The 24,942-nt window shown below is 42.2% G+C and overlaps 1 protein-coding gene across 3 annotated transcripts in view; it reads left to right on the top strand.

Annotated features, from left to right (window-relative positions):
* Positions 1 to 24,942, top strand: part of MYZAP (myocardial zonula adherens protein) — a 97,454-nt gene that overhangs the window by 25,400 nt on the left and 47,112 nt on the right. For all 3 annotated transcript variants that reach the window (XR_008513607.2, XM_024232475.3, XM_024232476.3), the window contains exons 3-10: positions 853 to 1,008; positions 5,404 to 5,496; positions 9,603 to 9,716; positions 13,592 to 13,744; positions 16,325 to 16,450; positions 17,520 to 17,648; positions 21,592 to 21,671; positions 23,332 to 23,437. Coding sequence is in view for 2 of the 3 variants with exons in the window: in XM_024232475.3 (XP_024088243.2) it covers positions 853 to 1,008; positions 5,404 to 5,496; positions 9,603 to 9,716; positions 13,592 to 13,744; positions 16,325 to 16,450; positions 17,520 to 17,648; positions 21,592 to 21,671; positions 23,332 to 23,437 (957 nt within the window). In the remaining variant the exon portion in view is untranslated. The remainder of the gene's footprint in view (positions 1 to 852; positions 1,009 to 5,403; positions 5,497 to 9,602; positions 9,717 to 13,591; positions 13,745 to 16,324; positions 16,451 to 17,519; positions 17,649 to 21,591; positions 21,672 to 23,331; positions 23,438 to 24,942) is intronic.

A 24,942-nucleotide genomic window follows, 5' to 3' on the forward strand; every position in this document is an offset into this window, starting at 1 on the left:
TCTGAACTTCAGTTTTCTCAGCTATGAAGTGGAAAGGACAGAAAGGACAATTGCTGTGTCATAGAGTGGTTGTGAACATTAAATATGCTTAGGAATATTTCTAGCCTATAGTAGGTGCTCAACGAATCTTAATTTCCCCCTTTCCTGCTTGCTAAGCCTTCATTCTATAAAGGTATGTTAAGGCTTGGACATGTTACTGTTTCTCAAGGGTATTTGCATTTCAACAATGACCAAAACTTTAACTGAAGGAATTAAGAACCAGCCAACAGGACTGTGAGGATCCTTTTGGGCTGAAGTCACACCACCTCTTCCTGGCTTTTCAGAAATATTTCATGAATGGTCACAACAGTTTATATACTAACACTACCCCCTTTTCTTAGAACTTGGCCCCAGGACCAGCCCGACCCTCAGAGGACAGTTTGGCTGCTAGATGACTGCCAGCCTCAACCTTGTGCATTGTATTTAGTGATGAGGTTGAAGTCATATGGAGAAGCTGGGATGAGGGGAAAGACAGCATTATTAAGAGCATGAGATTTCAAATGCTTGCTCTTCTTACTAGGACAACGCAAGTTCATCTGGTATCTTTGTGGGAATTACTCCTAGGTGAGTGGACAGGCCCTTATAGACATTAGCAAAGGGTGCTCTTCCTCCGGGGTAAAAGCAGCCCAAGCTATGCCAAATCACCTTGGTGAGCAGAGACCAGGTGGGATTTTTGCTCCCTCTATCTCCACTGCCAGGCAATGAGTGCTGGGCACAATTTGCATAATCATACACAGTGGGCCCATTATTACAACTGTTTGCATGAAGCCTAAAGAGTCATTATTCTTTTTCTCTTTTCCTACTTTCTTTTAGCATCTTGACCTGAGCAATGGAGAACCTACCAGGAAACTTCCTCAGGGTGTTGTTTATGGTGTGGTGCGAAGATCAGATCAAAATCAGCAGAAAGAAATGGTGGTGTATGGGTGGTCCACCAGTCAGCTGAAAGAAGAGATGAACTACATCAAAGATGTGAGCCATTTAAGAGTTTTTGTCCCCCCATCTGTATTCTTTTTGTAGCATGCGAGAGGATGGAGTTGGAAGCATTGAAGTGAATGTAATAAGGCATTTTGAAAGAATTCTTAGTGTTATCATTTTGGCTGGAAATATTTCTGTGTATCTTCATGGTAATGTTAAAGTACAGATTCTGCAAGGAAGGAAAGGCTGAGCTTCTGCTGGATGGATGTTACTAGGTAAGTATACTCAGGAGAGGAGATGGCTTCCTCCTTCCATGTAGGATTTGGGGGCTCTTGAGTGGTTTTTCTTTATCACACTTACCAGTCCCAAATTCATCCCTGGCAAGAGGAATAGGAAGACTGTGGCTGATTCAGATCAATCAGTTGGGTTGAAACAAATGCTAGGAAGTCAACCACAATAGACTTTGTCCAACCAAGCCAATCAATGCCATTTCCTTGTATTTAGTAGTTTATTTCCTATCTTTTAAATTACATGTTCTTTTGAGAAAATTTGGGAAATACAAACATGTATGAAGAAAATCACTCATAATCTCACCATTCAACCAGAGCAATTGTTAACATTTTGGAGTATTTTCTTCTTCTCTCTCTCTCCATTTCTTTTCATTCCATCCTGTGTTCCCCTAGATTGACTGATTCCCCTCTTGACCAAACGACGCAGCTTATATGGAAGAGGAGATGGGCTGCTCTGACACTGATGGGCTCACATTACAGACCAGTGGCTTAGAAAGTGCTTGCAAGAGGCAGTGTGGGGCCGGGGAGTCAACCCAGGCCTGTGAGCTCACAGAACTTGCTTTGAGCTCCAGCTCTGTGTCTGGCCCAGCAAGTCAATTTTGCTCTGTGCAGGCTTCAGTCCTCATGTTGAGATTGTGGGGGTTGGCTGGGCTTTGATACCTAAGGTTAAAAACACAGCTCTGTGAGTCCCATTTTATTTTGTGGGTTTTCAGATAAGATGCAAACTCACGATGTCTTCGCTTTTGTGTGAGTTTTTAAAAAGAACATTTCTTGTTGAATTTAAAAAATAATAAATGCTTAGCAGAAAATATGAAGAAAAGCCAGAAAAATTGACACACATATACATAATGTATATGACAGCCACCAACCCCTCCTGGTTATCCCACCTTTCAAACATAATTTTTAAAATTTATTTTATTGTATATTTTTGAGACAGGGTCTCACTCTGTCATCCAGGCTGGAGTGCAGTGGCAGAATCACAGCTCACTGCGGTGGCACAGTCACAGCTCATTGCAGCCTCTACCTCCCCAGCCTCAAGTGATCCTCCTGCCTCAGCTTCCCAAGCATCTGGGACTGCAGGTGTGTGCCACCCCTCAGATAATTTTTTGTAGAGATGGGGTTTTGCCATGATTCCCAGGCTGGTCTCAAACTCCTGGACTCAAGTGAACCTCCCACCTCAGTTTCCCAAAGTTCTGGGATTACAGGTGTAAGCCACTGTGCCCAGCCTCCAGACATAATTTTTAACCATTCAGAATATTCAATTCCTGAATTTCCTGTTAAGAATAGCTCAGACATTTTAACTTTCTTGTATTTTTTTCTCAAGGAAATACATAGACCTTCCTCATTTAAATGCTCCAGAGGCATGGCTCCTCCCTTAGTAACCTTCTAAACAAGAGTCCAGAGTCCCAAATTGCCCAAGACAAAGACAGGAGGAGATGTTGGCTAATCCTGAGCCGTGGATGACATGTGCCAAAGTCACGTGACCTGAAATTACCACCCTCCACTGTGATCTGCAACTTAAAACTAACTTTCAGGTCCCTCCTACCATAGGTGGCTTCAGTTCCATCCCTGGCCTGGTTGTTGCAGTATTTGCCTTTGGGAGGGACACACAGCTCAAGATTCCACCCACTCACCACAGGGAACAGCACAAGAGCCAGCTCAGGGCCACACACGAAAGCCGCTCTGCCTGCCTAGAATGAAAAGTTGTACTTTTTTTTTTTTTTTTTTTTTAGTCTCGCTCTATCACCCAGGCTGGAGTGCAGTGACGCGATCTTGGCCCACTGCAAGCTCCGCCTCCCGGGTTCATGCCATTCTCCCGCCTCAGCCTCCTGAGTAGCTGGGACTGTAGGCGCCCGCCACCACGCCCGGCTAATTTTTTTCTATTTTTAGTAGAGACGGGGTTTCACCATGTTAGCCAGGATGGTCTCGATCTCCTGACCTCGTGACCCGCCCGCCTCGGCCTCCCAAAGTGCTGGGATTAAAGGCATGGGCCACCACACCCGGTGAATAGTTGTACTTTTAACATCATTTTCCCAAAATGTTTGTAGTTCATGGCAAGAAAGTAGACTCTATTTTTAGAATTCATATGGGGAAGTCTTGGGATCTTGACTCTCCCTTCCCTCAAGTCTCCACCGATATCCATGCTGTCTCCACCTAATAAACATGCTGTCTAATTTAAAACAATGTGCTTCAAAATTTAGCCTTCCAATACTATGTCTTAAACACTTACATTCTAACCAAACTGCTATCTTTAGGCCCTTCCTAAAACAGAAATTCTGGAGTGTGCTGGAGAAAACTCCCTTGAGACTTCCTGCCCTATTTGAGGGTTCCTGAGTACTTTCCCCATCCTAGGGACACCAGAAGAAGGGAGGAGACAGGGACTGTTTGTAAGGTCTTTTGTTGTGTTTTTAAAGTTTTTAAGGTCCTGCTGGCCCTCTGAAAGTAGTACTGTAGAGAAACTTGAACAGCGTTTGTGTAAACTAGTGTTTTTGGGATCACTTGAACTTTTGTTATATTTACTGCCTTGCGTGTTATTGGTGATTACTGAGAAACTGACTTTCAAATTTATGGGCTCCCCAGGGTTCATATTTTACTTCCTTCCATTCCACATATTTAATTGCTCTTTGGCAGTCAGAGCAGATAGAGGGAAAATTAGAGGTTGCTTTTTGGTTTCTTTGGTCCTCTTAGCCATGAGTCTGTTAAAACACATTCTACTTGTAAAAACATGTGATGGGAAAAGGGCAAAACTTTGCCCAAATGTCATTTGAGGGTGATAGGAGAATTTCAACAAACCATTTTTTCTTCAGAGTTTATTTGGCTAATTAATATTTATTATGATAGTTATGTGTAATTATATACAATTTTATGTAATTAATATATAATATTAGCATATATTAATATATTATATATTAATATCTGCCTATATATTATGTATATATTGTATACATAATTTATTATGTATATTTTGTATACATACTTTATTATGTATCTATTTTGTATACATAATTTATTATGTATATATTTTGTAATATATACAAAATATATATATACATATTTATGTATATATACACATATGTATATATACATATATGTATATATACACATATGTATATACACACATAATGTATATATACATATATGTATATACACACATAATGTATATACACATATATGTATATACACACATAATGTATATATACATATATGTATATACACACATAATGTATATATACATATATGTATATACACACATAATGTATATATACATATATGTATATACACACATAATGTATATATACATATATGTATATACACACATATATACATGTATACATATGTATATACATGTGTATACCTATGTATATACACACACATATATACATATATGTATATACACACACATATATACATATATGTATATACACACATATACATGTATACATATGTATATACATGTGTATGCATATGTATACATATATGTATATACGCACATATATACATGTATACATATGTATATACATGTGTATACATACATATACACATACGTATATACACGTATATACGTATATATACATATATACGTATATATATATAATTTATTACGTATATATTTTGTATACGTAATAAAATTATATATATGTAAGTTATTTGGATAATTCCTAAGTAGTTTCTAACTAGTTGTTGGGGGTGACCTTCTCCCTTCATTTCCTTTCTTGTTCTTAAGATTATTTTTATGTGGGGTCCTTCTTTCTTTTTCTGTTTTTTGTTTTGTTTTGTTTTTTGAGATGGAGTCTTGCTCTGTCGCCCAGGCTGGAGGGCAGTGGCATGATCTCGGCTCACTGCAAGCTCCACCTCCCGGGTTCACGTAATTCTTCTGCCTCAGCCTCCCGAGTAGCTGGGACTACAGGTGCCCACCACCACGCCTGGCTAATTTTTTGTATTTTTAGTAGAGATGGGGTTTCACCATGTTAGCCAGGGTGGTCTCGATCTCCTGACCTTGTGATCCGCCCGCCTCAGCCTCCCAAAGTGCTGGGATTACAGGCTTGAGCCACTGCACCTGGCTGGGGTCCTTCTTTCTTCAGAGTTTCTTAAAAGTTTTAGAAATCTTGTATGAAAATGTTATGGCTTGATCTCTAACTAGTGTCTTTGTGGGCTACAGGTGAGAGCCACTTTGGAAAAGGTGAGAAAGCGAATGTATGGAGACTATGATGAGATGAGACAGAAGATTCGACAGCTCACCCAGGAACTATCAGTAAGTCATTATCTCAGTTGCTTGGAGATAGGGAGGCATGGCAGAGCTCAGAGTGGTCCCTCAGTGGCTAGTGCCTAAAGATATTAGAGTATCTAGTGTTCTTTATCAATAGAATTATATTTTAAATAAACTGAGAAAATTTTATCACAGAATGAAATTTATTACCTAAAGGGAAATTTTTATGGTAAGAATAATCTTATTCATATTCAAAGCATTCTCACCAAAGTCAAGAGCAAAACAAGGAAGCCAGCTATCAGTATTATTATTTAACATTGTTCTTGACATACTAGCCAAACAAGAGAAATAAACATATAGGTTTAAAAATGGCATAGGTAGATGTAAAACTATCACTGTTTACAAACTATATGATTGTATACCTGGAAAGCTCACATGAACATGAAATGATGAAAGAAAAACTACTACAAACAAATGAAGAATTCGTTATTTGTAGCAGGGTATAAAATTTTATACACACACACACAGAGGATATAAAATTAATATATAATATACAAAGAGGTTTCAATATACAAAAAATTCCCAAAATATCATCAACAGAAAAATACTACATACCTAGGAGTCAACTGTAATAAGTGGAAAGAAACACCATGTGCTTAGAAAGGAAGATTCAGCATCATAAGATCCATGTTACTGTACCAACTTAATATGACCCAATAAAAAGACAAATGGGTTTTGTTTTTTATAAGTGGAGTAGGTGATTCTAAGGTTTATATTGAAAATTAATAAAAAGAGTTGGGAAAATAGTGGGAAAAAAGAGCAATGAGAGGGAGTAGCCTTATTAAATGTTAAAAGAAAGTGAAAAAGCCTCAGAGATTGCAACAGTATCGTACTGGCACATAAATAGACAAACATCAATAAAAAATACTCCAGAAATGTACCCCTATATATGATAAATGTAGCATCTCAAAAAAGGAAGGAAAATGGACTAGTCAATATGTGCTATTGGGAAAACTTATGTGCTGTTGGAAGTCTTATACCAGGCTAAATTCCAAAAGTATCAAAGATTTAAATGTGAAAAATAAAACCCAAAAGTGCCAGAAGAAAAATATGTGTGAATTCATTTATACCTTTGGGGTAAGGGAATGCCTTTTCTTATTATGATGTAAAATCCCAAAACCATGAAAAGAAAGGCTGATAACTTTGACAACTTTAAAATGAGAAACTCCTGCTGGTAAAAATGTCAAAGTCAAATGACTGGGAAAAATTATTTGTCCTTCGTATCATACATAATAGGCTTATTTTCTGAATATTGAAAGATCCCCCACGAGTCAAGAAGAAAAAGGCTACAACTTATAAAAACAGGCGAAAGATTTGTAACAGGCAATGTATACTAAAGGAAAGATGGAGCGCTCTTTTGTGTATGACAGGATGCTCTGCCTCACCTCATCGTCAGATAAATGCAGGTTAAAACCATCCCATGATATAATTTTTATCTATTAGACCCACAAAGTGCAAGAGTGGGTCAGGACATTGTTCACAGGCCTGTGGGCAAACAAGAGGGTTGCTGATGAAAATGCAATTTGCTATTACTCTTACAGAGAACAATTCAGCATTATCGATCAAAATTACAGATGTTTAGATCCTTTGACCCAGCAATTCTGTTCCTAGCATTTATTCTACAGATAGACTTTCACATATGAGGAAAGACATAAGGATAGATTTATTTATTGTAGCATTGTTTGTAATAGTAAAACAATTGGAAACCTAAATGTCTATCAAGAAGGGGAAAGTGGCCAGGCACGGTGGCTCACGCTTATGATCCCAGCACTTTGGGAGGCCAAGGCAGCTGGATCGTTTGAGGTCAGGAGTTCGAGACCAGCCTGGCCAATGTGGTGAAACCCTGTCTCTACTAAAAAAACAAAAATTAGCCTGGCATGATGGTGCAGGCCTGTAATCCTAGCTACTCAGTTGGCTGAGGCAGGAGAATCACTTGAGCCTGGGAGGTGGAGGTTGCAGTGAGCCAAGATTGTGCCACTGCACTCCAGTCTGGGTGACAGAGTGAGACCCTGTTTCAAAAAAAAAAAAAAAAAAAAAAGAAGGAAAAGTAAGATAAATGATGTATCTCTACAATAGAATATATGCAGTTGTAAATTAAAAGAAAAAGAAAAAGCAAGTAAGCCCTTGAAGGGGAGATACAGAAAGATGTAGATGATGAAAAAAAGCAAGATGCAAGAAAATATGTAGGAAAAAATTGCTACCATTTGTATAAAACAGGAAGAGAAGATAAGCATATCAGGATTGTTCTGTGTGTGCACAAAAAGTTACTAAAAGGATAATCCAGAAAGTAACTAACAACTGTTTCTAATTGGGAGGCGGGGATGGACAGGGCGGTAAATGAGCAGGGTGGTAATTTTTTATAAAAATATAAAAGTAACTTTATACTTTTTAAATGTTTGCACCATGTGAGCGTATTACCTACTCAAAAATTTAAGAAAAATAACCTTCCTCTAGTTTAGCCAAGCTAATGCTTGTGGACATTTAAAAAAATTTATTATTAATATTCCCAAAGATAAAAGTCCCTGTCTATATGACATACCTTCCATAAGAGTTAATATCTGTGGGAAAGAAGGGCAGTTACAACAGTTGTGCATTAGAGTTCAACTTATGGCTGGGCTGTGAGATTCAGTGCTTAAGTAACACCTACTACCTTGATTATAGGAGTGGGGCTAAGTAAATGTATCTCACTACCCCATTCCTTGATTATAGGAGTGGGGCTATGTAAATTTATCTACCTAGCCCCTTCCTTGATTATAGGAGTGGGGCTATATAAACATATCTACCCAGCCTATTCCCACTGGCATGTGGAAGGACATTTGTGAAATTCTCACCTGCTTATGGAAAGTCATTCTGCCATGACTGTCAGACACCAATGACTGTCATCAAAGCCAAAGAATTGGATTTGCAATAGATGCATAAACAAGACTCTGCTCCTCGCTTTCCATCACCATCTCCTGCACACCCTCATTTTCTCATGCTAGAATTGTCCCAAAAACCCTGTCTCTCTGCCTTCTCCAAGCCATCCTACCTACTGCAGCCAGATTAACATTGCTAAATTATTGCTATTGAAACGTACTGCTGAACACAAAGCTGCCACATGCTCCTGGGCCTGGCTTGCTGCTTCAATTCTGTCTCCACTCCCCAGAGTGCACCTCCTGCTCTGCTGTGCCGGGGCTGCTTCCTGCTGCTCCCAGAGGCCACACTGGGGGCTTTCCTGGGGACTTCTACCCTCAGTCCTAACTGTATCTAGCCTCTTGCTAATATCTAGGTCAAGACTGGCCTCTGACTCAGACATGTTAAGCACACACACCCAACAAAGGCAGCAGCAACAACAGCAGCAACAAAACACCTCTTTTTTTTTTTTTTTTTTTTTTTTTTTTTTAAATGAGACGGAGTTTCACTGTTGTCACCCAGGCTGGAGTGCAATGGCACCATCTCGGCTCACTGCAACCTTGGCTCACTGCAACCTCAGCCTCCCAGGTTCAAGCGATTCGCCTGCCTCAGCCTTCCACGAAGCTGGGATTACAAGCGTGTGCCACCATGCCTGGCTAATTTTTGTATTTTTAGTAGAGATGGAGTTTCACCACATTGGCCATGCTGGTCTCGAACTCTTGACCTCAGGTGATCCGACCGCCTTGGCCTCCCAAAGTGCTGGGATTACAAAAACAACTCTTGAGAATTGAGTGAGACCAGAGCATATTCTCTCCATGGCGACTACAAAGAGCAAGGTGGTTGCAGAAGTTATTTCAACTGGGTTCTAGTTCTAGGAGTGCCACTTCTGAGCTGTTTGACAGTGAGCAAGTCACATAACCTCCCTGAATGTTTTCTTCCTTGCAAAGGACAACGTTCTGACTCCGGCACAGTGTTGTTGAGAGGGCTAAGCGAGGGTCTGTGAGTAAACACTATCCAAAGGAAGATGATTCTTGCCCTTCTCTCTGGGTCATGCAGATGTTGACTTTTAATTTAAAGCTTTACTTTAGATATTGTTGAAGTAGATGTGGCTTCTAACAGAAGAAAGTTCCAGCCTAACTGAAGATTGTCATGAACGTGTAGGGATTGATTTTGTGTGACTGTCTCCTCAATCTGTCCAGGTTTCCCATGCTCAGCAGGAGTATCTGGAGAATCACATCCAAACCCAGTCGTCTGCCCTGGATAGTTTTAATGCCATGAACGCAGCCTTGGCGTCGGATTCCATTGGCCTGCAGGTACTCATCTGCTTACTGCTATGACAGGGCAACCCAGCTTAATCAAGAGTGGGGCCTGTGCCTTTGTAGAAAAATAAGTCACAGAACATCCTCAGCTCATCATTCAGAATTCTTTAAGCAGAACCACTGTGAAGACTGTGCCCAGAAGACAGTGTAGGAAACTGAAGGAAGCATTTCCAAGCTGAGATTCTAAGGCTTTGTTTTTGCTCTCACTGAAAAGGAAATTTAGACCCTGAGTTTAGTGTGAGAGATGTCACTTGCTCCAGCGGATACCCGAGTGGTCCTCAGCATCAGTGCCTAATGCCACACATCAGCCCTCTTCCTCCAGCCCCAGTGCCACAGGAAGTGCCACCTAATCACAGAATAACACAGACTTCACCAGGGACAATCTGTACTCCTTCAAGGCAAGCAATATAAAAAAGGCCTGTAAACACTTTTTTATAATTAGAAATTATTTTATGTCAGAAAGAATTATGGATGTTCCACGTCTTGTAGTAGCAGACAGGGAAACGGAAAGACCCAGTATCTTATATTTGTGAAAATGCATGTTGTTATCTCACTTTGAGGGATTGTTTTCTTGGTTGATTTGGTTTACTAGGCGCTAACCATTCAAGTGCTTCCCATTCTTACTCTTACAAGTCCCCTAACATGCAAATTAACTTGAATATGTTCAAAACAAAGCATTATATGTATTTGAAGTAGCTTCCCTTGGTCTTCATTTCCAAATATATGAACAATAGTTTTTACCTCTCTTCCAAATGTATTTGGCTCTTATCTTTTTACCCTCCTCTCAAAAGTTCCAAAAGCTATTTCAAATCCTTTCTGGTTCTATATAAGTAATTTATTAGATAAATACATTTTCATGTTGGGATTCTCCACTTCCCCTAATTCTCTGATAACAGTTGGTATGGCAGCAATGACAACAGCAAGGCTCGGCCACTGTCCTAGAGTGGGTCCGGGTGGCCTCGTGTTTGGGTTTGTCCGCGATGCCCATTTCTGGTGGGGCCTCTGAGTCCCACCCTTTTCCTGGCTCTCTTGAGTGTATGCCAGCTTTCCCCTGGCCTCAGGCCAAGCCCCACTGGGTCTGGTTTGCTCAGTAGCCTTTGTTTTCCCTTCCTCCTGTGGTCAGAGGGGCTTGCCAAGGCTCCCTTTCCTCCCCTTTCGGACGCCATCTTATTCCCAGCCCACCAGCAAGGGCTTTATCTCACCTGAGTTCAGACTTAGTTGGTATTTGTACTACATCTCTGGTTTTTCTTCTGAAAAAAATATATATTTGCCAGTATTTTCTGGCAATTCTTCTGCTTTGCCATCTGGCCAACACTCTGGCGTTTACTGCAGAGGTCAGCTGTTTGAGCTGGGCCAGCTCTGACCCAGGCACCTTGACTGATTCCTAGTTATCATGCAGGCTCTCAGTCCTGGACAGCCAAAGGAGCCTTATAGCTAAAACCGATGAGAGAAAGAGAAAGAGAGAGACAAAGGGGGGGTGGGGGGAGGAGGAGGGGAGGGGGAGGAGAAGGAGAAGGAGAAGCCATCTCACAGCAGGAAACTCAACCCACTAGAGGAAGAGGGCTGATGCACAGTGTTAGGCACTGATGCTGAGGACCACTTGGGTACCTGGTGGACCGAGTCTGAAGAGAGCTGGCTTCTTCCTTATGCAAGATCCCAGCCTCTTCCACTGGCCCACTCTATCCACTTTCATTATTATTGACAGGGAGACCATATCCTTGGTTTGATTCCATAGAATGTCAGAGCTAGAAAGAACTGAGAGGATCTCTAATCCCTTTGTTTTATGAATAAACAAACTGAGGCCAACAGAGAGAAATGACATTAGTAAGATGCCTACCTAGTGACAGAGCCAGGATTAGAAGAATCCTGGTCTCTTCGGCCAGAGTGTAGGTTTTTGTATGGATACAAGAGTAGAATCTGTGAAGCCAGTGGGGCTGGGGGAGTGGGTGGCTGGCCTAGGTGGTTTCTAAAGCCCCTTGAAGCTCAAATGTTCTGTGACTCCATGCTTCCAAATGGCTTCAGTATTTCCGTTAGTATCTAATCACCTCCTTTAGAAATTCTTTTTCTTGATTCAAGTAGGTTTAGGAGTGAAAGGCTTATGTTGTCCAAAGTAGAGGCTGAGGAATTGAGGAAGCTTCAGAGACTGATCATCTAGATAAGAGCACAGAGGTGTTAGAAACAGTGCCCAACATCAGGGTTTTCACATCTTCTAATGTGTAGTTGTAGATGACTGGGGACATAGTAGAAGATGCCTTTCCAATGGCAGGGATTCTATGGAGGCCATTTATCTCTAAGGAGAGTTAACCAAGTAGAAACCAAAGCAGTAAATAGCAACACCATTTTTTTTTCTTTTTCTTTTTTATTATTTTTTTAGAGATGGGGTCTTGGTCTGTTGCTCAGGCTGGAGTGCAGTGGTGTGATCGTAGATCACTGCAGCCTCGACCTCCTAGGCTCAAGTGATCCTCATGCCTCAGCCTCCTGGGTAGCTGGGGCTACAGGTACACACAACCATGTCTAGCTGGTTTTTAAATTTTTTTTGTAGTTGCCCAGGCTAGTCTTGAACTCCAGGCTCAAGTGCTCCTCCCATCTCAGCCTCCCAAAGTGCTGGGATTACAGTCATGAGCCATCACGCATGGCCAACACTATTGATTTAAACATCCTTGCTTCAGTGTGGCCTGGAGCAAAAATCACTTGTCTGCATTACCAAATTCTGTTCCTTAGTACTTCTTTATTACTACCCTTCTCTGCCTAAGGGAGGAAGGTGAAATGTTTGCAGGTATGCGAGTGTTCTCAGTCATGTTGTCACTATCCTGGCAGGCAGTCTAGGGAGGAAGTCTAGGGAGCCTAAGGGAGGAAGGTGAAATGTTTGCAGGTATGCGAGTATTCTCAGTCATGTTGTCACTATCCTGGCAGGCAGTCTAGAAGCACAGAAGGGATAGCTCTTTTAAGAAAAAGAGGAGGCCGGGTGTGGTGGTTCACACCTGTAATCCCAGCACTTTGGGAGGCCGAGTCAGGTGTATCACAAGGTCAGGAGTTCGAGACCAGCCTGGCCAATATGGTGAAACCCCATCGCTACTAAAAATACAAAAATTAGCCAGGCATGGTGCCAGGCGCCTGTAGTCTCAGCTACTCGGGAGGCTGAGGCAAGAGAATCACTTGAACCTGGGAGGCGGAGGTTGCAGTGAGCCGAGATCGCGCCACTGCACTCCAGTCTGGGTGACAGAGTGAGACTGTCTCAAAACAAAAACAAAAAAAAAAAAAAAAAGGAAAGAAAGAAAAAGATAAAAAAAGAGGAGTATCTCTATTCTATGAAGCTCATATTTTGTTTTCTGATTTCATTGTGGCAATTTGGGAAATACGGAAAAAATAAATAAGAAAATAGATATCCATAGCCCTGTCACATAGTGAAAACTATCATTCAGATTTTCTTCTAGTCTTTTTCCCCCCAGTGCATAAACATATATTTGAACCAATGCTTATACATATTTTTCAAAATGGGATTGTACTATACTTACTATTTTCAAAAGCTGTTTTTTTTCCCATGTGAAATGATGTATTATAACACTTTTCCTTGGAAGGACTCCATTTTAATCCATTTCCATCCATCCTAAGCAGTGGCAAGTGGTGTTGGCAGCAGCTATGGGATGGTATGGGAGAGGCTTTCCGTCCCTCTAAGCTACAGGGGCAGACCTCTTGGCCACCATGGGAGACCCACAGTCCCTCATAGCACAGGGTCCCAGACTGGCAGCTGCTGTAGCCTAGGACAGCTACCCCAGTGGTTAATGATAAGGGGATGCCCCAGTGCGTGGTGCAGCCCATGTGTTTTCACGCCACCTGATCTGGTTTGGTTTTTATTTTCATCCTCACAGAAAACCCTCGTGGATGTGACTTTGGAAAACAGCAACATTAAGGATCAAATCAGAAATCTGCAGCAGACATATGAAGCATCCATGGACAAGCTGAGGGAAAAGCAGAGGCAGTTGGAAGTAGCACAAGTTGAAAACCAGCTGCTGAAAATGAAGGTGAAGTATAAAAGCCTAGATTTATTTTCTATGAACCTTTCTGCTCTTTACTTCTCCCTTTTCTCTTCCCATCTTCAACCTTTCCATTTCCTTTTTTCCATTCTCTTCTTCAATGGATTTTTTTTTTTTTTTTTTTGAGACAGAGTCTTGCTCTGTCACCTAGGCTGGAGTGCAGTGGCACAATCATGGCTCACTGGAACCTACGCCTCCCGGGTTCAAGCAATTCTCGTGCCTCAGCCTCCTGAGTAGCTGGAATTACAGGCGCGTGCCACCATGCCCAGCTAATTTTTGTATTTTTAGAAGAGAAGGGGTTTCACCATGTTGGCCAGGCTGGTCTCGAACTCCTGACCTCAGGTGATCCGCCTGCCTTGGCCTCCGAAAGTGCTGAGATTACAGGCGTGAGCCACCGTACTTGGCCCAGATTGGGGCTTCTCCATAAATGCCCCCATTGGGCATGCCTTTCTTGGCTTCCAGTCGCTTCAAGGGCTCTTTAGACACTCACCATGATACTGTTGTTATGTTACTGAGAAGATGCTTGGGATGCCCACAGATCTGGGACGTCTGAAGCCTTCTAGATCTCTCCCTTCACTGTTTAGATTTTCTTTGAGGTCACAAGGCCTTTCTGTTTGGCTTGACAATAAAGAGCTGAGCGGCACACGATTAGCTGGTACTTGGGCTGTACCCCAAGTACAATTTTCTCAAGAAGAAAATTGGTGGGTGACTAGGGACACTGGGAAATGTCCCATTTGGCCCCCTAGGCTGGGAGCATTCCTTAGCTGAACTTCTAATGCCCTAGAGGCATTAGTCCCCCTCCCAAATTTAAACTGTGGATAGACTTCCTATCCGGTGACAGGAGCAGATGCATGAATGGCTCCTGGAGGGCACTTAATGAATTATATCTTGGATTAATTCCTTTTGATGTAAGTCTGTGGTTTGAAAATTTTGCTCAGCACAGACTTAGGCTATCTTATGGGTAGCATATCCACATAGTTTATTGCTCAAAGCAGAATATGTGAGGGAGTGAAAGGTGGTACTATTGGTAATTTAGTTAGGGAGACAAACTGGGAAGTGTGGGCCCCTTCACAGGGGTGGGCTGGGTGGGGAGGAGGGGCTGCTGGTCCGCCGTCCAGTCTCTGTATTGCCACCCTGGGGATCTGCTGCCTGTTCACCTGGCCTGCCACAGCCATGGAACAGATCATCTCCTCTCTATGTTCACTTCTAATAGGGCAGCTCTTCTTTTCCATATATTGCCTTTCTCAGTAAGAGTTACTTTGGGGGTGAAAAAAGTTTATATTGCTAAAAAAGCCTGAAATTACTGATTTAAGTATTTTTTTTTCAGCTTAGGGGATTTATTCAATCGTTCATTCCACAAATATTTATTGAGTGTCTAGTCTATGTGTGTGTCCTGTTCAGTCGTGTTGGTTCCAGAGGTGCCCTGTCACCAGGCATCTGGGGACATCATTAGGCTGCTTGGCAATCTGGCTGCTTCCCTGGAGTCCAGGCCTTTAATTCCAGCCCACAGTTGCCCATTTTAGAGACTGATGCTTGTTTCCATCCTGACAGTGGAGTTAAACAGGTTTTTCCTACTCCTCCTATTTTACTCCCCCCCTCCAAAAAAAAAAAGCTTCAGGAACTCAGGGTATGTTACATGACCTGGATGCAGAGTGAACGGGCCTTCAGGGACAGAGCCCTTCCAGCAAGCTGTACGTGCACTGCAAATGGAGCGCACAGCACACAGGGTCTCTCTCAGCTAGTCATAAGCTCTTCTCAGGATTTTCCACTTTGGGACTTCTTGGTGCCAACACTTGCCCACTGATGAGAAGGGAGAAGTCAAGGGCGTCAAGAGAGACCTGTCACATCTTGGAACTAAACATCATGTAACCTATTGAGTTTGAAGAATGCCTCCCTTTTCCAGAGTTTAGGTATGCAGCAAACTCAGCTCTCTGCAATAGGCAATAACCTGGAAGGAGGGGATAAGAGCAAACCTTCTGCAGCATAAAATCAATGGCGGGAAGTCTGTGTGTGAGGACGTGGCCTGGCAAACAGGAGGCACCAGCAACCACCAACCTAAGCCCTGCCCACCTGCAACTCCACTGACTTTTTCTCACCTCCTAAGCCAGGCCTGCTTCAGCACTAGGGGTGCCAGCTTAGTGTTCCCTACTCTAGGTTGGAATGTTTCCAAAAGCAACGTTTAGGAAAGCACAAAGGTGTGGAAAGGGTGAGTCCAGATTTCTCCTTTGAGCTTAGCTGGTCTTACCTAGAAACTGGCTTGGCCAATGCAACTGATGAGATTGCATAGAGAAATAAGTTTCTACCTTTTGAAAAAGTCACTCATGTGGAGCATACCTTTGTCCTGAGAATGGCCCCAAAATTCGTGTGAAATGCCACTTTTTATTTTTCTGTGGCTCTGCTCACCCCTCTTCCTCTCTTTCCCTGTTAGGTCTTGCTGTGTCTCTCTGCTGCAGAACTCAGTGGATGGGCTCACTACCTCTGTGAGTCCCCACATGAAATGCCCAGTGGAAGCTGCCAATTCCGCTGGGCCCTGCAAAAGCTGTCGTTCTGAAATGAGTCTCGTTGTAGGTGGAATCGTCCCAAGAAGCCAATGCCGAGGTGATGCGAGAGATGACCAAGAAGCTGTACAGCCAGTATGAAGAGAAGCTGCAGGAAGAACAGAGGAAGCACAGTGCCGAGAAGGAGGCTCTTCTGGTGTGTGTGTTGTAGCTGCCGATGTAAACTTACCGGGAATTGTTGTTCATTATTGTTGGTGATGTATACATAGTAGTGTTTATTCTTAGAGGTGGGTTAGTAGGCTCAGCCATGGGTAAGGGATCAAGGAATTATTCATCTGCTCATTCACTCCCCTCCCCTCTTCCCCTCTTCCCCTCTTCCCCTCTGCCTTTATCCATCCCCATCCCTGCTCAGAATAGCCCCTTGTCTCTGTCTCTAAATACACACCTTTTTTTAGCTCATCTGACAATTTGCCAGCATCTAAGCAAACCCTGGGCTTGCCCGCAGCTGTGCCCTCCCTCCCTCCATTTGCTTCTCTCTACCTGAAATTTCCTCCTTCCCTGTCCTTGATCTTGCCTAAGCTCCCTAAAAGCCTTAAATGCCACCCTCTCCATGCCTGGAGTCTCTCCCAGTCATGGAGCCAGAAGCATTATCTGTCCTTAGGAAGCTCACTCACTCTCTCTCTGCTTTTACTGTGGAATTCTTTTATACCTGCCATTAGAGTGGGGCTGTGCATCTCACATCTTGTCTTTTCCAGGAGATTATAAGTTCCTGAAGGCAGGGACTCCATGTCTGGCTCATCTGTGTCCTTAGAGGCTTAATAAATGTTCTGATGATTGACTGGGTTTTCTTGTTAGTAATGAGCTGATGTATTGCATTATGGGAGAAGGATCTGGGAATTCTGCATTCAATTCCAGATCTGGTTCTAATTCCCTTACACTTCTGGCAAATACAGTGACATTCTGAGCACCTACTCAATGTTATTAAACATTTGTAGGCCTCTTTTACACCTTTTGGATATAAAGACTTCAGGGAAAAAAGGGGAAAAAAAAGTAGTGAAACCCATTAAGCAGCCACACGATGTATCTTTATTCATAGGTGAGAACCAGAACCATGAGGCTGAGTTTGTGATCTGTGAGACGCTTTCAGGTTCCAAGGTCATGTTTTAAAGAGAAATTATGATCTAGCAAGGCCAGAGCTGCTTGGATTCCGGTGAGTAGCCTCGGTACTCCATGCCTGTACTTAGGAGAGTATATTTCTTTTGCAGGAAGAAACCAATAGTTTTCTGAAAGCGATTGAAGAAGCCAATAAAAAGATGCAGGCGGCAGAGATCAGCCTAGAGGAGAAAGACCAGAGGATCGGGGAGCTGGACAGGCTGATTGAGCGCATGGAAAAGGTAGGACACAGCGTTGGGCCTATTGCCCACGTGCCCAAACTTTTCCCTGTAGGTCCATCTGAGATACGAGAAGCCCTGGATATGGATTCTTCTCACCTCCAAAATTTGCAATAAAAAAAAAAAAGATGAAGCTATAAAATAAAGTATAAGAAAGTCCAACAAAGTTCTCATTTTTCCCATGGTAACTATTTTGATGCTTTTAAAAAATATTATTGTGAAATTCTTTAGAAAAATTAATATTTTAGCAGCCTTGCTTTGCTGGTGCCCCAGGCGTGAACTTAGTTTATCCATTGAATTATCAAGCCCTATTTAGGTGTTACATCAACACAGCAACCCTGTTGTTTCTGGGGCATGTGCCTCAAGGGTTGGCTTTTCCTTGACACGCTGGGGACTTAAGGGAGTGGGGAGGCCCCATTTCTCTAGGTGTCGTAAGCAGGCTGGTGAGTGTGGTGGGGGAACCTGAGGAAGGCGGGAGCTCAGCTGGGATAATGAAGCCTGTCTAGAGAAAGGGAAGAGGCTTGGAATTAAGTAGGAAGTGGAGGAAAGGGAGGAAGTGGTGGGAGAAAGGAAAGAGGAAAGGAAGGAAGAGAAGGAAGAGAAAGGATGGGTGACCTTTAGCAGGTGATGGCTGACTTCTGGACCCAGGAGTTCAGGGCCAAGGCTGTGGCTGGTTTCTGGGAATGGCTCCCTGGCTCCATGTGAGTTTGCAGAGAGAAGTGACCTGCCAAGACCCTGACATTATTAGCACCCTGTGACTCATTCGGGATGCCGAGAATCTCCAATCTGATGATGGAAGCAGAGGAGGGGCAGCAAGAGCAAGGTCACTGTCAGGCTTCATGTGATGCTGAGAAGAGGTCGCCTTACCTCATGGTGTTTGCAGCATAAGCCCCTCTACTGTCCCCTCACAAGGCGAGGTGTCGCCACTTATGGGAACTGCATGAAATTCAGTTCTCTGGAGCTTCAGAGCTCACTGGGTGCTTCGTTTTAGCTCTTTAGGTTTTTACTTGGGAGAGACTTGGGCAAACTAAAGAGTCAATTACAATCTCACTTCTACCCCCTGGGAAAACAGAATCCCATCTTTTATTGAAGAGTAGGTGATTGGCTTAGTCAGGACTAACATTAGTATTGACCAGAGGGGGTGGTGGTGAAGATTGGGCAACAAGGGGGCTTTCTAGAACTTGGGTGAGCTCCCTCCCACATTGTTGTCCTCCTACAACAGCAGAAGATGCCAGTTAACTCAGATGCTGTCTCTCTGGGCAGCAGGTTTTTCTGCAGCGTAAAGAAGCAAGGTGAGCAGGCAGCATAGCGGGGTGGTCTAGGGGAGACGCCGTCATACAGAGAGACCACAGGTAGTGGTTATGAACATAGGCGTTAGAATCAGACAGCCTGGGGGTTTGAATCTTGTGTCTCTTTCTAGTTGTTTGCACTTACTTGATTTTTCCAAACTCAGTCTCCACTTCTGTAAAATGCTGATAATGGTACTTCTTATTCTTAGGGCTTTTGTGAGCAATAAATGAGAAAAATCCATGCCAACTGCTAAGCATGGTTCCTCGTATATAGTAAGAGTTCAATCATTTGTGGCTATGATTTTTACTCTGTTACAAGGTTGCCTAAGTGTCTACCCTCAGAGTCAGGTTGTCTTTAGCTCGACCCATTTTATGCTTATCTTCATTGCTCTCTTGAGGTTCTGAAAGTTTCTTGTCTTTCCCCACTGATTTTCATGTGGAGCTCTCATGTGGGATAAATGGGTAGAGCTAGGAAGCTGGTAAGGCCAGCCCTCCCTGCCAGCATTTAGGAAACACAAAACCTTCCCCAAGTGGTGTTGGCTTCTTCTTTAGTGATTGGAAATTTATTGTCCTTTCTCTAAATCTTCCCTTCCATTTAGGCTAGAGAAATGCTCTATTTATTGAACTGACATTAGATAGGCCAATTTACACTGTTTCCTTTTCAGGGATAAATCTTTGAGAGCAGGAATCTGGCCAAATCCCTGTCTCACACTACATGAATGGCATGTCCCTAGGCAGGGCTGTGGCAGTGCACGTATCCTGCTCTCAGTTTTGGATTTTGCTCAAGGACAAACCATGTGCTTTTGAATGGCTTCTCTGCCATATACCTTAGTTTACTGTTTCTCTTGTTGAGCACTGTATTTCAAACACCTTTTTTTCTGATCAGTAAAAATCTTTTAAGGAGTGTTCTCTACCAGGGACCCTTCTGGGGAACAGATAATAGTCTATGCCTTAATCTGGGCAGTGGTTTCACAGGTGTTTACAAATGTAAGAAATAATTGTGCGGTGTACACTTAAGATTTACTGTACCTCAATTTAAAACAAACTTTAAAAGTGTGCTGTAAGTTAGACCTTGCTCTACTTTATGACAGCCTTTTTCTTTTTTCTTTCTTTTTTTTTTTTTTGTAGGGAGGCATTCACTTGTGAAAGCTTTTATCACTGTTATTTCAGGGCTAATGTAAAACTTCCATCCACATAGGGGCAGGAGGAATGTTCTGCTCAGGCCAGGCCATAAGAATGTGCATTTGCTGTAGAGATTTAAAAACAGTAACAAAACCCCCAGTCAAAGTTGATCTACCTCTGTTATTTAAAATATTTCAGAGATAATATATTCTTCCTGCTCAAGGTGGACTGCTTCCCCACCCCTTTGGCCTACCTCTTGGTATACCACTGCTTACAGCTTCAGAAGTTGTGGCAGTTAAATTTTCAAAGATTTGCTTTTAATAATTTGGTAGAAAAGAGGTTTGGAATCTATGTAGCTAGTAAGAGTTTGTTGGGTGGAATTTCCGAACATAAAGATGAGGAACATTAGTTCTTAGAGAAGGACCTAAAGTAAAATAATCTCCCAGTTAGTGAGCGGGATTTGATAAACTTCCATTTTAAGGAAATTTGTTACACTAACATCTGTAATGTGTTTTTAGCACAATTTCAGTTATGACGGGCACCATGTGTTTATGAACATTTTTCAGCTTTGTCCAAAGAAATGATTCCAGACTCTTTTTTGGGCAAACTTCTAAATATACGTATATATAGCAAAGTGTACAAAGTGCATGGCTTGGTGCATGTATGTTTCCTATTGCTACCATAGCAAATTTCCACAAGGTTAGTGGCTTAAGACAACACAAATGTATTATGTTCCATTCCTAGAGGTCAGAAGTCCTAAAATCCAGGTGTTGGCAGAGCTGGATTCCTTTTGGAAGCTCTAGAAGGGAATGCACTTCCCTGCCTTCTCTAACTTCTGGAGGCCACCTGTACTCCTCAGCTTGTGGCCCCCTCCTGCAGTTTCAGAGGCAGTAGCAGAGCATCTTCCAGGCTCCTTCCCTCTGATTCTAACCCTGCTGCCTCCTCCTTAGAAGGGCCCAACTGGATAACCCAGGATCTCCCCATTTTAAGATCCTTAACTTAATCACATCTGCAGAGTTCCTTTCTCCATGTAAGATAACACATAGGATTCAGGAATCAGGACATGGACATCTTTGGAGGGCCATTAATCTGACCACAACATATTTTTACAAGTGAATACACCTGTGTAAACACCACAGGTTAGAATATAGGATATTGCCAGAATTCCAGAGCCTCTTTTCTTGATGATTCAGAAAATAATAAAGAATTTTGCAGTATCACAAGCCACCAATTTAAAGTATTGATTATCAGTATTTGGAGCTATAAATTTTCACTGAGCCTGGGCTGATGGAATACTTTGGAAAATGAATCTTGAATGGTTTTATTTGGGATGTTTTGTCTCTGACCCATAAATATATCTATAAATAACAACAGACTTGGAAGTTTTGAGCCTTGTTTGGGCTTTGCTGAGCAGGTGTGTAAAACCCAGGGGGTGTCATATAGACTTGGACTCCCTAGTGGTAGAATTGCTAAATAGACATTCTCTGTCAAACTTGGGATCCATTGATTAAAATATCAGTTTCTGTTTGTTTAAGGAACGTCATCAACTGCAACTTCAACTCCTAGAACATGAAACAGAAATGTCTGGGGAGTTAACTGATTCTGACAAGGAAAGGTAAGACGTAATGCCTTTTGTCTTGTAATGGATTTAGGTTGTGGACACGCTGTGTTTTTATGACCTCATTTGACCCTTGCATTTTCATTTGTGTGGTTGTCCCTTATTACAGACTTAAGCATACATAACATTGGGCTGAGAGTTTCCAATATGGAACAAGTTTCTTTGGAAGCCTCCAGCCACATCTTGCAGATCATGGCTGGTTGTTAGTGTAGTGGAACACATCAAATACTTTCACAAGTGCAAAAGTTCAGTCTATTAATATTCTCCATCGCCTTGAACTCCACAGGATACACCTTGTTGATGGGAAAACTCATCAACTGTGACTAATACCATTTGCTTTGGAAACCAATTTTAAAACATCTTTCTTTGTTTCCAAACTTTGCTTAGTAAAACCTTGCATTATCCTCTGGCAGTGAGTATATAAAGCCCTACATGAAAAACATGGAATAGTATGCTGTCTCTTCTAGAAATCAAAATGCAGAGAGGCCATTCAGGGGTCTCTAGTGAAGGAAAACAAGGTTGAGATGATTTGAGTGTTTTGGGCAAGCAACTTAACCTCCCTGAGTCTTGCTTGTGCCACATGGAAATTCATCTTTAAACGGGGGAGACGGGTATGACGGTGATAACAGTGCCCATCTTACTAGGTTACTATTGTTAAGAGAACTGTTGGGCTTGCTGCCTGCCAAATAATATGTGCTGAAAAAATACCCATTTTTCCTTCCTCATTTGCAATTTCAGAGTTTTCAAAGTTATGGGAGGCTTGCTAGTCTTTAACATAGTGCTGAGGCAGAGATGGGGCACGGGAACTAGACCACCAGACCTTTCTTCCAGTGCCCAGCCCCAGCGGCCCCAGAGAACTGAAGAGTCCAAGCAGTGTTGGAGAATAAATTGTGCTGTTGTAAAACAAAAGTATGAAATGTTTTGTGATGTGGCTTGTTCTGTTTGGATGTAGAGAAGGTCTTTCAACTTGTCCCACATTTGCCAAAAATAAAGGATATGTAGAGCAACTGTGATTCCAGACTTTTTGGTACTCTGCCATTGATTCCAGATATTTTATTGTGTTGCTGGACCCCTTCTTCTCCATCCTCCCCTCAAAGTAATTTACTAGATGTTCCAATATGTTATTAACCCCAAAACAGAGAGCTTCTCAGATCTGTAAATGGTGCAAAAAAATTATCTCTCAGTCCCTGGAAAATAATCATCCTTATATGCGATAAAACTTGCAAATGGGAACTTGAAAAATAGTCCTGTGCTCCTCTGGTGTGGTAGTTTGTTAGTAATCACACTACTTTGTGTGGTCATCACATAAGGTAAGAAGAGTGGATCTTAGGGTTTGATTTCTTGTTCTTGGAAGTATTTTTAAATGTTTTTAAATTTACATTTATTTTTTTACCAAACCTTCCCCAAAAGATACATGTTTTCTATTTTTATTTATTTTTTTTTTGTGGAGATGAGGGTCTCGGCATGTTGCCCAGGCTGGTCTCAAACTCCTGGCCTCAAGAAGTCCTCCTGCCTTGGCCTCTTGAAGTGTTGGGATTGCAGGCATGAGCCGCCATGCTTGGCCCTCTTGGCAATATTCTTTAAAGCTGTGACTGTTGCTACTGCTGTTGCTGCTTTGGTTTAGGACTCATTTGCTTTTTTCTCCTATTTGTGTTAGGTATCAGCAGTTGGAGGAGGCATCAGCCAGCCTCCGTGAGCGGATCAGACACCTAGATGACATGGTGCATTGCCAGCAGAAGAAAGTCAAGCAGATGGTCGAGGAGGTAAGCATCTGCAAAAGGTCACAGGCCTGGGATTGCTTCCTGTGGTGGGGAAGCATCCCCAGAACAAGTCTGCCTTGCCCTTCCATTTCCTGTGGCTCACAAGCCAAGGTGCTCAGGCCACTGCCATCTAGGCCCAGAGTGGGATTTCCCCATATGTCCCCCATGGACTGATGACGATGATGCCCCTAAAAGAGGGGTTTCCTCAGGTCAAAGGGTTACAGTTAAGAAAGCTGGAAAGTGCAGTTCATAAGCTCACCCACTGTGAAAGGACAGTCATAGCCTGAGTGAGTACCCACAGCTCAGGGGACCCAAGGGGGTGATGGGAAGGGTGAATTTAGCCCAGGTCCCTGCACTGCCTCCACAGCCGTCTGTCTGTCTCTCTCTCTCTCGGCTACCATTCTTGTCCTTTTTCCTTTTCTGGGTGTGTCTTTCATTCCCTTTCCTTGTCTGTTTCTCTCTTTTTTCTCCCTCCTTCCTCATTCTCTTCTCCCACTCCTGTTTCTTCTTCCTTTTCCTTTGCCACCATCCTTTCTCTCCTAACTGTCTCTGTAACAGGAAACCAAGCTATACATTTAGTGTATGGGCATAGTTTACTATTCTCTTTTTTCTAAATGAAAAAACGGGTAAGTTGAACATTTCTATTTCTCTAAGAGGAACAAATTTTTTTTTAACTTGTGTCAATATAATCTGCCTCTCTTGTGGTGATGTTCCAAAGAAGAAAGTCTGTGCTCTGTAAGGCTAATCACATATTATTGTAGTTTTCTTCTTGCTCAATTAAAAAATCCGATTGAAAAATCTGATAGAAAAAGAGCAGTTAGTACTAACAGGGTTATAAGAATTCCCTTGAGTCTAATTCCCTAATTTGCAAAGAAAAGAAAAGGTTTCAATTTAATCAAACATTTGGTTGGCAGTGGAAAAATGAAAAAACATTTTCCTTATATTAAGTACTACTTTAAAAAGTTATGTTTTATTAATGAATTATTAAAATTAAAAGCATATCTACTTCTAAGAAATAATTCATGTACATGACAGACAAATGGAAGATTAAAAACGTATCTATTTTATTAATCTCTAAGATATTGGGGATATTAATGTTGTGGGGTTAAGGTCAGAGAATTGTGAGTATGGGAAGGGACATCTTTTTTTATTGTGTGTAGGATAAACATACACATTAGATAAAAGTTTGTCCGCAAAGGAGAAGTGCAGTTATACTGTGTTGAATCATGTACATCTTCTATTGGTTCACACACAAGTTTCTGGGGAGCAGTGGAATAGCAGAGGAAGCCATGCACGCACCTTTGCAATCCTTTTGTTCATCCAGGCAGGAGCACTGCCCATGACAGTAATGGGGAGGGAGATCCTGCCCTATCATCAACACTAGATAGATGTCAGGAGTGTGTTTTCCAAGGAACAGCATCACTTTGCCACAATTAGCATCTCAGTGAGCCTTGGCTGTCTGGGCATAGTTTTTCTGCTTTTGAATTTCACACCCATGAAGTCTGGGG

This window comes from Pongo abelii, chromosome 16, assembly GCF_028885655.2.
Source record: "Pongo abelii isolate AG06213 chromosome 16, NHGRI_mPonAbe1-v2.0_pri, whole genome shotgun sequence".
NCBI classification, from domain to species: domain Eukaryota; kingdom Metazoa; phylum Chordata; class Mammalia; order Primates; family Hominidae; genus Pongo; species Pongo abelii.